The 13,033-nt window shown below is 56.3% G+C and overlaps 1 protein-coding gene across 3 annotated transcripts in view; it reads right to left on the reverse strand.

Moving 5' to 3' along the window:
* CUEDC1 (CUE domain containing 1) overlaps positions 1 to 13,033 on the reverse strand; it is an 81,890-nt gene that overhangs the window by 6,222 nt on the left and 62,635 nt on the right. For all 3 annotated transcript variants that reach the window (XM_059147680.1, XM_059147679.1, XM_059147681.1), the window contains 5 exons: positions 9,884 to 10,011; positions 4,621 to 4,747; positions 3,698 to 3,890; positions 2,308 to 2,394; positions 195 to 266 (listed from right to left, as the gene is read on the reverse strand). In XM_059147680.1, the coding sequence (XP_059003663.1) occupies positions 195 to 266; positions 2,308 to 2,394; positions 3,698 to 3,890; positions 4,621 to 4,747; positions 9,884 to 10,011 (607 nt within the window). The remainder of the gene's footprint in view (positions 1 to 194; positions 267 to 2,307; positions 2,395 to 3,697; positions 3,891 to 4,620; positions 4,748 to 9,883; positions 10,012 to 13,033) is intronic.

Below are 13,033 nucleotides of genomic sequence, written 5' to 3' on the forward strand. Positions count from 1 at the left end.
CTCAAGAGGATTTAAAACTTAATTTGTATCCAGACTCAGCTGCAGAGGGAAGTGAGGCAGGAACCAGCCTGCGATTAAAATGTCACTTTGGTTCACCAAGAGTCCACTTCAAAACTCCAGCTGGCTCCCTCCCTCCTGTGAGGCCACAGGGCTTGTCTTCGAAGAGACGGGGAGGGGGCAGAGGCTGGACTCACATTTTCCCATGTGTTTCAACTTGTCCCTGAATAAGGCATCTTCAGACACAGCAGGATTGGCGTCACTGGTTCCTGAAAGGGGAAGGCATCTCTGAGGGCTGGCTGGAGAGGGACAGCAGCTGCCCAAGGCCCCCAGGGGGTAGTGGGTCAGGGCCGGCCCCACAAGACAGGGGTTCGGCCCAACCCTTCCATCTGAGGAAAGGGGCAAAAGATCAGGCTTCTTCCCTAAAGACACTAGGGATCTGAGGAACACTTCTTTCTCCACAGAGCCCTCCTTGCTAGGTTTCTTTGTGTACAAAGCAGGACCACGGTTGGGGTGCCTGGGTGGCTCAGTGGGTTAAAGCCTCTGCCTTCAGCTCAGGTCATGATCCCAGGGTCCTGGGATCGAGCCCTGCATTGGGCTCTCATCTTAGCAGAGAGCCTGCTTCCTCCCCACCCCACCCCTCTGCCTGCCTCTCTGCCTACTTGTGATCTCTGTCAAATGAATAAATAAAATCTTAAAAAAATAAATTAAAAAAAAAAAGTGTTGTTTAAAAAAAAAAAAAAAGCAGGACCATGGTATGGTCCGTTGCATGCGTGGAGAGCCGCTCCCACAGCCTTCTAGCTCCCCGCGTCTCTGACCAACTCTGCATTCCGTGAAGTAATGCTGGCAAGTTGGTGGGAGTATTTACATCACGGGAGTCACCCGACGCTAAGCACTGGGGTTTCCCCTGCACCCTGAACTGCCGCTGGCCTGTAGCCCGACCCGGTGTGAGAGCTACTACGGGAATAGAAGGGAGGGGCGGGCACACAGCAGGCCTTTGGCTGCGGTGATTCCCTTCTCCTCCCTGCCTGGGTTGGTCCCTCCATTACTCCCTCCAGACATGAAGTTCTGGACTCATTAGACATAGGAATGAAGACAAACCCAGCTGCCACCTAGAGCCTCCCTGCTCACCCAGCGCCCACGTGTGTCTCTCGCTGCCCTTCTAAAGCTCCTGCTCTCCACCCTGCAGCTCAGCTAATCCCAAGTCACCTTGCCTGCTAAGTCCCCTGTGAGTCATTATGATCCATCTCAGCAGCCCTCGTGTGTCAAGCTCATTCAGGATCAAGGACGAGAGACTGTCGTTAAAACTCCCAGATGCACATCTGGTGGGGCCTAAGCTCCAAGCCTGTTGCTTATGAATCGGTTCCATGGGATTTTCTTTCTTTGAGCCGGGATCAGCAGAGCTCCGCATCCCTCTGCCCCTCCACCCCACTCTTCGGAGTGATGTAAGGTGGGCCTCAGGCAGAAGCTGTTGCTGCTCTCTCTGCGGTGGGCAGCCTATGTGTGGCTGGGGGCGCTGGCTGGCTAGGGGCCGTGAGGCACGCACAGGGACACGTGGGTGGGGTCCAGGTGTCCAGTATGGAACTCAGGTCTTCTGGGCCTCTCTGCCCATGTTCCCAGCTCCAGCTTGACCCCTGTTCGTGCATCCCAATAGCCTGCTGTCCAATCCTGGCCGTCCTTCAGTGAGCTAGGGCTCCCAGAGGGGCCTGGCCCTCTACTGAAGCAATTCTTCCCTTTCACCATCTTGCACATGAAGCTCAAGATTCTCTTCCTCCAGCATGAGGATGGGGCCCGGCCAGGGCCGATATAGCCTCGGCCCGTGAAGGAAAGAACCATGCCCTCCTCACCATGAGCAGCTGCTCTTAGCAGTGTGTCCTCAGCTCTGCTGGCTTTAGCCATCTCTTGGCTGTTTCTCTTGCATTCCCCATGAGACCATAAGCTCCCCCAGGGCAGAGATGAAGTGTTGGAAGTCTCTGAGTCCTTCCTGAGCCCACCCACCATGGGACAGCTATGCTGTGGTATGTCCCTTCTTGCTCAGGCACCTTCCGAGCAGTTCAGCCGGACATGAGCCAATCCCAGGGGAGCTCCAGCAGCCATTGGGTTGGCAAGAGTCCGAGTCTGCCAAGTAGAGGGGCCACATCACTCTGGGTGAGTGTGCTGGCGGGCTCGGTGGTGGGCTCAGAACCTGCCCCTCCAGCCTCTTCCCCCCCCCCCATCCTTCCCCAAACTCCAAATCTGCAAAGTCCAACTGAAACCAGGGAGTTGAGCCTCTCTGCCCTCCAGACCTCTCTCCCAGGAAGCCAAGGTTACCTGGGGCAGGAGACGGAAAGCCAAAGTCGTTTCCCACAGCCACGCTGCTGCTGGATTTGGATTTCTGGGACTCATATTTCAAACGATCTGGAAAATGACCACATTGCTGTCAGGACAGTGAGCTCTCTCCCAGCGGCACCCTGGGCTGAGGTGCAGGAAGGCTGCCGGAGACCAAGCCCTCAGATCTCACAGGACACACACAAAATATGTGCACACATGTCTTCCGGCTCTCCAAGAACCAGCTGGGCCACAGAAACTCCGGCCCTCACAAGCACCTGGAACAGCAGGAGACCACACTTAGGTGGACCCTGAGACATCACACAGTCTGACCCTTCACTGATAAGGAAAGGCCCTGGGGCGCCCGGGTGGCTCAGTGGGTTCAGTGTCTGACTTTTTCCACTTGGCTCAGGATCTCAGGGTTGTGGGATCAAGCCCCACGTCCATCTGGGCTCCATGCTCGGTGGGAAGTCTGCTTGGTATTCTCTCTCCCTCTCCCTTTGTTCCTGCCCCCACGTGTGCTCTATCAAATAAATAAATAAATCTTTTAAAAAAGTAAAATAAGGGGTGCCTGGGTGGCTTGGTCAGTCAAGTGTCTGTCTTCAGCTCAGGTCATGATCTCAGGGTTCTGGGATCGAGCTCCGAGTGGGGCTTCCTGCTCAGCGGGGAACCTGCTTCTCCCTTTCCCTCTGCCCCACCCCCTTCTCCTGCTCACTCTCTCTCTCTCTCAAATAAATTAGTTAATTAAATTAAAGGCAAAGCAAGACCAGGCCCTGAGGCCCCCCAGCACCTGTACTGCAGAGCTGGGGCGCCTTCTCCCTGCACACCTGATTCTTCCCAACTACACACTGGCCGACATATACACACATGTATACACTCCCACTGGGACCCTCATAAGACAGACCTCCCACAGGCCCCTCACTATACCCCACTCGAAACTCACTCCCACCCTGCAGGGGAAAGGCTGCCAGGTTGCGGAGTAAGGTCTCCAGCCAAAGACAACCCAAACTGTCAGAAAATTTGAGAGCTCCTGCTCTGCCAGCCTCAGTTCAGGGAGGCACCCCCGGACCCCACTCCAGACACGTGGTACCAAGGCCAGTGCCTGGCACCCAGCGAAGTGCAGGGGAAAGAAGAGGGCCTACAAAGGCACACCTGTCTTCCTCTGAGTCCCAGGGAAGGAGAAGAGTTGGCTGGGGACTCGTGTCCCTGTTGGCAGAATTCTGGGGTTCCCACAGGATAACACGGTGGGGGCCGTATATCAACGGGCCCAAGACCACCTTGGCCTCCAGCTCAGTGCCGCCTCTGAGCCCCAAGGCTGAAGCCACTCCAGCTCCCCTCCCCAGCCACAAAGCAGTGGCCGCAGTGCTCCCCCACCCCGGCCCTGGGGCACCACCTCTCTCCAGGGCCAGCAGGAAGTCCCGGTTGCGCTGCAGCTCCTTCATGAACTCCTCATTCTGCAGGAAGAGTGCAATCCTCTCATCCTCCAGGTACTGCTTCCAGCGGTTCTCCTGGTCCCGTGGCCCGGGCCCAGCCACAGAGGACAGGCCTCCCTCGCTGTTCCTGGGCTTGGAGCCTCCGGGGTTACCCTGAGGAGGGAAGTAAGGGCTTTGAATGGCTGCTCACCAGGGCACATGCTGCAGAAACATCCATGTGTATCTGGGGATGCACATGTCCTTTCCCAGCTTCCTCCAGCCACGCCCTGGGGCCTGTACCTGCTATTGGGCCCTAGTGGTCAGCCGAAACCTAACTTAGCAGGCAAGGAACCTCTCTTCTGCGGAAGAAGCAAGGACTTAAAAATGATGTTTCCTCCCCCTTGGGCCACCCAAGCCCTCATCTACAACCTGAACAGTCCTGAAAAGTGATCTACAAGCCATGCGTTAGCTTGGCTAGCTCCCCATAGAGGTCCAGACTCAAAGCTCTCCCTATTCTAGCTGCCTCAGGGTGAGGCCCCCTTCCTGCAAGGGCGCCTGAGACTGTGCCCACATCAGGGGGAAAAGCTGCCCCTAGCCCTATCCCAGAGGAGGGCGGAGAGGTTCCTGGACCCTCTGCCATTGGCTGCCCCCATGCCCACCTCCCTCCAGCCTGGGTAATGGTTGTAGCCACAGACTCCTCCGGGCTGTCACCTTCCCTGGGTGGAACAGGAAACCTCCAGGCCCAGACAGGAAACGAGGCTTTTGGTTCAGCATTCTTTCCCTGTGAACCCAGGCCAACAGAAATAGCTCAGCCTGGGCTTAAACATCAGGAAGTGAAATGGGCTGGCACAAACCGGGAGCGAGGAGAGATGCTAGAAGGCCACTGCCCCTGCACCCCCATTACCTGTATGCTGTCCAGCTGCTGGGGCAGGATGCGGAGAAAGTCATCCGGGAGGTTGCCCAGCAGGGGTGGATTCCAGTTACGATAGCGCCTATGGCTCGATGCAGGTCCAGAGCCCAGCACATCGATGCTGGAGGATGAGAGGTAACAACAAAAAGGGAACAGTCAGGCCCAAACACAGGAGTCCCGGCCCATCACACCGGCGATCCTGCTCAGAATGGCATTTCTGCTCTGAAGCTTCCCACGGCCTCCAGGACAAAAGCCCAGTGCTCTATCTCATCTTTCCGATCAGGCCTCTGCTAACCTCCGTCTCAGGCCCTGGCCCGTGCAAGACAGTCCCCACTTTCTGGCCACTCTGTGCCCTCAAGGTCTCTAGGCCTGGAGCCCTCAGTGTTCTTGGCACTCAAGCTGGGTGTCATGGGTTTACATGCGGATGTTTACGAATGTCCTCTCAAAATGGCAGGCACGGCCCGAGCACCCAGCACAGTGCGAGCTCACGGCTGCTGAGGAACAGGTGTGCTCCCAGTGACCAGACCCAGAAGCCAGCCCAGCTGCCCCAGTGCTGGTTGGCTGGGGTGGGGGACATGGGGATGGCGGGATCCCTACAGAGCAGAGCGGATCCAGGATCTAGTTCTGGCTCAGTCACAGTTGGCAGGGTGGTCCTGGGCAAGACCCTGCTCCCCTCTGGGCTGAGCTTCCTCATAGAAAAACCCATCTCCCTGCCGAGGTGGGCAGGAGCCCCTCGTGAGGCTGTGTCTTTGGCAGTGTTGGGAAGAGGCCACACTGAAGGCGGGATGGAAAGGTTCCTGCTGCAAGGGGTGCCCAGGGGTAGCTCTTCATAAGCAAGGTGCCCTGCTGGAGGTCCGTGTGCCATGGCAGAGGCTGCTGATGGCCTCTGCTGATGGCAATGGGGGTGCAGTGGGGACAGGAAGAAAAGCAGTGGCAGGGGCCCTCCCTGGCCCCTAGGTCCCCCCAACCCGCACTGCCCTCGGGGCTTGAGGGCAGCCCAGGGCCAGGCCAGGAGCTCCCCACCCCTCCTCAGCAGCCTGCAGCGTGGCAACCTCAGGACACGTGTTCTGCTGAATCAGGGAAATGACACACACAGAAGGCAGCGGGCCGGGGGCGGTGGGGCCGGCCGCTCTCGCCTGGCTTTGATTTGTCTCCAGCTCCAGGAATCCCGCCCGCCCCCTCACTGGAGGGGAGCTTTTCCGGGCTGCCGCTGACTGTGGAAATAACTTCCTTTCCTTTTCTATTTTGGGCGGGTGGCCTGGCAGGGCGAAGGGGGCGGCGGCAGACGGGGATAACAAGCTGCTAAGTGCGCTGTGGGAGCCAAGGGAACCCGCCCTCCTCATCCACCCTCCTCATCCACCCTCTGCCGCACAGGTGAGGGAAGGCCCGAGAAGAGCCTGCATTTTAACCCAACCCAGGACTCCGAGTCCGAGGCAGATCTCTCCCCGTATCACTCTGCCGCCTTCTGTCCCTGTTGGAGGCTTCACTTCTCCCAAGGGCCTGAGGCAGGGGAAAGGATGCCCCCTGTCCCAGGGACGTGCGGACCACCACAGAGAATTCCTCTCCAGGGTCTTCCCCTAGGTCACGGATACCCACTCCAACTCAACCACACCCAAGTCACCCAGGAAAGTGAGGAGGGAGAACCCCAATGGTGCACTGAGACACCTCTAGCCCTTTGTTACTGAGCCCAAGAGGGGACAGGGACAAGGAGCAGGAGACCCTCCTCAGCCCAGTTTCCCTGGCTGCTGGGCCCGTGGTCCCGAGAAAGGTCGGGCCCAACCCTTCTGGGGCCACGGGCCCTGGCAAAGGCAAAGATGAGGTCAGCCGCAGCTGCAAGAGCCAGGGGGGCCCTGAGCCCAGGCGGCCCAGTCAAATCCATTGTGGTCGGAAAGGAATGTCAGAAATGAGCTGAGAGGCAAATAAAAAACTTCCAAGGCTGTAATTTCAACGGGAAAACGGCAGGTGGCCTGTGCGGAGGGGTAGCTCTGGGTCTCAGAGACCTCCTTCGTTCCTCATTCCAGAGAGAGCCACAAGGGCAGGCTGGAGGAGGGGAAGGAGAGAGAAGGCTGCGAGGCTCTCCTGGCCCAGACCCTCTGTCCCAGGACCCCAAAACTAAAATTTTCCCATCAGACCCCCAGGTTTACCCATGGACCATCAGACCCTAGAAGGATTTCAGATATAAACCTTCCAGGCAGGATTTTTGGTAGAGTGGACACTGAAGGATGCCTGGGGGGCTCTGTGGGTTAAGCAGCTGCCTTCAGCCTGGGTCATAATCCCAGCATCTTGGGTCAAGTCCGCATTGGGCTCCTGGCTCAGCAGGGAGCCTCCTTCTCCCTCTGCCTGCTGTTCCGTCTGCTTGTACTCTAGCTCTCTCTCTCTCAAAATAAACAAATAAAATATTAAAAAAAAAAAAAAAAAAAAAAAAAAGAACGGACACTGAGGACCAGAGAGAGTCAGGCCCTGTGTGTCAGAGACACACAGACCGTGTAGGTAAAACCTGGGCCCAGGGGTCCTCACTTTCCAGGCACTCATCACTGGGGTCACCCTGCCTGTTGTCTCAGTAGGCCAAGCTCCCAAACCCTGCCCCCACCAGAAGCCCCTCAGGTGACTGGAGGAGCCAAAGGGGCCTCCTGCTATGCCTCCTCCCCTCCAACCCCAGCAGCCAGAGATTCTAAAACACTAACCAGATCCCATCACTCTCCAACTCAAGCCTGCTGACTGTAGGATAAGGCCAAACTCTTCAGAGGACCCACAGAGCCCCCATGATCCGCTCACCTCTCTAGCCTCATGGCCATTCCATTTCCTGGAGTTCCCCAAAGTTCCCGAATGGTTCCCCTTCTCCTGCCTCCTGGCCTTTGCACATGCTATTTCCCTTGCCTGAAACGCCCTCCTGTCCTCTGCTTCATCAGGACACAGTGTGGACATGAATTCCTCTAGACTGACTTTCTTGTCTCCCCACCCCCAGTCTTTGCCTCCCCCCACCTCTAATCTCCTCAGGGGGGCAAGGCAGTGCTGTATTCATCCCAGTATCACACAGATGGTTCAGCACCTGCATACTGCAGAAGACTCGGTAACAGCTGAAATGAATGTTCCGGAGAGAGAGACTGAACGAGACCCTGGAAACAGCCTGCCAGTGGACCTGGCTGAGCAGGGCCATCCTGGGGCAGAGCCTGGCCCTGCTTCTTCTGAACACTGGCCTCTGCGGGAAGGCTCACCACCGGTCTCAATATTCCATGTTGGAGCTCAGAGGCCAGCTGTGCAGCCCGGGTAGGAAGGAGCAGTCAAGCACAGGTGACAGGTCTGATCCCTGCCTGGGACTGTGCTAAGTGCTCCATGTGCAGTATCTTTCTATCCTCACAGCGGTGCTGAGCGGGGGATTAGTATTCCCATCCACAGGTGAGGGGAGCGAAGCTCAGAGAGGTTAAGTAGTGAGCCAGAAGCCACACAGCCAAAGCACCTAAAGCCTCAGAAGCTGGACAGCTGAAAGAAGGGGGTAGGAGAGCACTTTTTTTTTTTCTTTCCTGACTCAAGTTCTCTGCCCTGTATCCTTCCCAGGCCCAGTGAAGCCTTCGTTTCCAGGTCAGGGCCCTGAATCTCAGTCCTCTTAAGCCTTGAGTTAGTGCTGAGGTCCCCTTGCCCCCAACAGTGGCTTCCACCCCGAGTGGCACCACCCCTGTCCTCACAGCAGCTGCACGCCCAGCTGGACAGGGAGAGGGAGGATGGGGCCTGGGTATGCACACCAGGTTCACCATGGGATTCTGCCTCTTATGGCCTTGGTTTTCCCTTCTGACAAACAGGCAGAACCACTTTGCCTAGTAGAAGCTCGATGTTTTGCAAAAGCATCTCGGGATATTTTAAAAAATTAATAATACGTCAAAGGGAAATCACTTAGCACCGGGCTCCATGACCCATGCCAGGCCACAAGTCCTGCCAAGGCCTCACCCAGACCAATCCATGCACTCCCTGCCTTCCAGCCCACTGGAGCCTCCTGGTACCACCTGTAGTAAAGGGGAAGACCCCAGCTCTGCTCCTGTCCCAGACGCAAAACATTGTTCCCTCTGTCCTATGACCTTCCAGGCCTCCATCAGCTCCCTGAACTGCAAGTGCAGACTTTTGTCATCAGGGAGGTGACAGACACAGCAACGATGACATTGGTTTTGGAATCAGAATGGCCTGAGTTCACAGCTCAGCTCTGTGGTCTTGGGAAAGTCATAAAAACTCTCTTTGGCTTAGTTTCCTCATCTGTGAAAGGGGGACACTAACAGAGTGCTCATAAGTCTTTCAAGGATTAGAACGTGACAGTGTACACAGAGGGCCTTGCTGGTTCCCAGCACTTGGGAGCTGGTGGCTGTCATCATGACCCCTCCCTGCACAGCAAAGGTCTCCATGACCATGGCCTGAGGTGCCCAAGATCCCCAGAAGGAAAGATCCACTGGGACTGGTCCCCTGTCCCATCGTATCCCCCTAGTTCCTCAGCACCCCAGCGCTGAGCCCTTCGAAGGAACTGCAGTTCTAGGACAAAGAGGCAGCCAGACTCCAGCAGCTCTGCTACCAACACATGGCACAGAAAACAAGCTCCTCAGAGGTTACTGGACCGGGTGGCAACGAGCTTCATGTTAACCCTCCAGGTTACTGAGCCCCTCACCTGGAAGAAGTCTTCCAGGACCCAGCAGTCTACTATTCCTCTGCCTCCCCTTACCAAACTATTCCAGGAAAAAAGACTCACTTGCTCCCACTGCCTAAAAATCCCCATGACATCCCTGGACCAGGGATCCAAATAGATATCCATCCCATCAGTTACCACCAACTGCCTGGGAGGTGCTGTGTTGGAAGGGGATTCTGACATTCTGTCTCACTGAGCAGGAGAGAGCCCAGTGGTCAATTAGCAATGTGGGCCATGATCTCAGTGGGGCAAGTGTCCATACATAGTCCCTGTGTTTGCTTCTCCCACTTGCAGGGGCCTTGACTGTGAGATTCCGGAAGGCAGCGCCAAGCCCCATGTAGCTCTCTGTCCCATTTCATGTTCAGCGTAGCACCTAGCCTAGAGGAGCCATTCAGTGAAGGTTTGTGCTTGCACTCCTTCCCGTGTGGAAGTTCTCCTTGTTATCTAACTGTCTCTTGCTGCAGCAGAAGCCTGTTCTTGGTGGAACAATACCCCGAGGGGTCCATCCTAGTTTCCCATGGCGTTTGTTACTCAACCTCAGCGACTGATCCCTTTCCCCACCGCCCTGGGCTCCAAGGGGAGTTGGGTTCTCACCGGGGAGGTGGTGTGGGGGGTGCCAGAGGGTAAGGCCTGTCGAACATGTGCATGTGATAGGCTGGCGGGGAGTAGACAGGCGGGGGCTCTTCATCAGAGCTGTCAGGCTCCAAAGTCCTTTCCAAGATCTAGATCAGAAACAACAACAAAAAGACGTGTTAACGACTGTTCTCTGAATTTGAATAACATTCAGACAAAACCCAGGGCTGCCAAGGAGGTATCTAAGGGAGCTCCATGCCATTGGGGGAGCGTAAACAGATAGGACCACTGCTTTGCCAAACTGCCTCGTTTTCTATAGAGCTGAATGCATGGCTGCCTCTGACCCTACAATTCCAACCTACTCCATGGGCATGAAAGCACATGTCCCCAGAAGAATGTTCAGAGCAGCATTACCCATCCAAGCAAGGTTTAAAAACAGGCCAAACAAATCACGGGGCTAGAAGTTGGAGCAGTAGGACCTCTGTGGGGGTGCAGCAGGCTGGGAGGGACACCAGGGGGATTCCAGGCTCTGTGGATGTTTCCTGACCCGGGTCTGGGGCAACTTCATTGAGCCGCACATGTATGGTTCCTGTACTTTTCGGTACATGGGTTACTTTGAAATGCCAATTTGCTTTGTCCTCAGCCAGCCTCCTGCTCCTTCAACTTCTGATAAATAACATTAACATCATTCGTACACTCTCTCAAAGTAACTCGGCATCGGTTATCTTGCCTGAACCCCAAACAATTTGGCAAGGTAGGATAGGGATCGTTACCCCATTTTATACATAAGGAAACTGAGACCCAGGGTAAGTGACATGGCAAAGCCATATGCTCTTTTCAAAGGTGAGTCTTCAACTTGGACATGGTCTCCAGAGCAAGGATCCATCCTTTAAGCACAATCCCCACACGCCCTGGTTGGATTCTTAGGGCAGAGGGTAGCAAGGGGAGTACCCAGGATGCCTCTCCCTCCTGGACATCCAGAAGCCAGATAGAGGGGCAGGGAAAAGCAAAGGGCGCAGCAAGGCCCAGAGTTCCTGTTCCATGGACTGACCTGGATCGTTCCCCAGAGATCCACAGAGGAGTCTGGGGCAGAAAGCAGAAGGCAGGACAGGAGGCAACGTTCTACCAGGAGATCCCAGGTCAGATACATCCCAGCTGGCCTACACCTTAGCTTCCAGCTCCCTGTCTTCTGCTCCCCACTTTTGTTCCCATCTCCTCCAAAGAACACGAGAAGGGCTCAGAGGCCGTCAGTTGGCTCAGAGGCCCTGCATTTTAACTCCGAGTGAGCTTACAGAAATCATGCTGAACTGCTTCTAAAAGCCTGGGTGCGGCCGGGCTGCTGGGGCACCTGCCCGCCCTGAGCCCACCCCTGCCTGGGCAGACAAGGTCTCACAGGGACACCCTGGCCGGTGGGCTGGTGGGCGGGCACACGCACAAGTGAGCACATCTCTCACACACCGTGCCACACTGTGCAGACACGGCCAGCCTGACCCAAGGAGGCCTCCCGCCCTGGAATGCACTAACGTTCTTTCCTTTCAGGCGGAAAGTATTTAAACAGATGCTTTTGCTGAAAAAGAAGAATGTAGCTGTTTTGTGGGCCACTGCTCTCCTTAGCCCAAATTTCCACCAGAAGAAAAAGAGAGAGAGAGAGAGAGAGAGAAAGAGAGAGAACACTGCAAGTTCCAGTCCAGTTCATGGGGGAACCTCAGGGGCCTGGCATAGGACAGTGGCTCAGCACCTAGCTGGCGCACCCAGAGAACAGTGTTGCTTCTGTCCCCATCCCTCACTCCCTGCCCCTCGGACCCTGCTGCTCGGGGAGGGGACAGGGATCCTGAAGGGAGCCTTGAAGCTAACTTCCTCAGTGGCCAGCCAGCCTGGCCCCACTGAGGCTGGTGTGAGGGAGATGGTGAGGAGGGGAGAGCTGTTTGCCGAAGGAAGCTGCTTGGGGCTTCCTAGGCCTTGGCCTGTAGCAGCCCGCCTCCAGACTCAGGGAGATCAGGCCTCCGTGGGGGCCCCAGGAGGCCCCCCTCCCCTCACAGCCGCGCCTGTTCCTCAGAGCCGCCTCTGGGGGCTGCAAGACCAGACGCTCATCAGAGGCTCCTGGAAAAGAATGAGGAACCGCCAAGGAGGCAGGCGGCAGGCCAGGCACGCTCCAGAAAGGCTGATCCCGAGTCTCTGGGGAGAGTAACCCCAGCCATGTTCCTGGCCTCCCTCAGCCTCTCTCCCCACCACCCCACCAGCCACAGTGAGGTTGTTCTTCTGGCTCTAAAGGTGCTGAAATTTTCAGCTCTGGGGCCCCTTGGCTTCACTCAGTGTGGGTGATGGATGCTTGCCAGGTGCTCTGGGGGCTAGGGTCTGGGCCATTGATCTGACAGGACATATTTCTCTGTGGCAAGGATGCCCCCCGGGCCGGCCAACCATCCATCAGCCCCCAGCGAGGGGCCTTTTTCCAGTCAGCAGTTAGTGTCATTCCAGCTGCTGCTCATAAATTTTCTGAAGCACTTTCCGCTGGCTCGGGAACTGCCTGCCGATGGGCCGGGCGGAGCTCCAAAGGTGGGGGTTTGGGGCAACAGCCAAGGAGGGGTGCTGAGAAGGGGCTCAATTCGGAAAGCAAGAGTCTTAGAAAAACAGAAGCACACACAGTGCAGGCCTATTGAGGGGATGGTGAAGACCCCTGGAGATTCACAGGCCCGTGGATACGGAGGCCATGGTCAAAGGAGGAAAGATTATGCTACCCTACCTGCCGACCGCAGAATCAACGAGACTGCGGAAAGGGTCAGAGGATGCAGAATACTCTCCTTCCAGCTCACACTTAAAGGATGTATTTGCAAACACACACACACTCACCCCTCCTTTCCACAAAGAGGATGTGGGTTTTCTGAGACTGCTTCCACTGGCTAATCCAGGCAGTTCAAAGGAGTGGTCTCCCAAGGAAAGAGACTAAAGAAACCTGTGCAAAGACAGGAGCAACATTTATTCACTCAACAGGCGTTCCCTGGGTGCCTGTTATCTGCCAGGACCGTCCTCGATGCTGTAGGTGACACGGGAATGAGGCAAATGTCATTGCCCACAGTGCTTCTCCTCCACCTGGAGGGAGAAATCCCAGGCTAAACCAACTAGGGGAACATGGGCTGGTGGTCTTGGCCTGCAGGAGGGCTCTGGCTGACAAGA

This window comes from Mustela lutreola, chromosome 15 (assembly GCF_030435805.1).
Source record: "Mustela lutreola isolate mMusLut2 chromosome 15, mMusLut2.pri, whole genome shotgun sequence".
NCBI lineage: Eukaryota > Metazoa > Chordata > Mammalia > Carnivora > Mustelidae > Mustela > Mustela lutreola.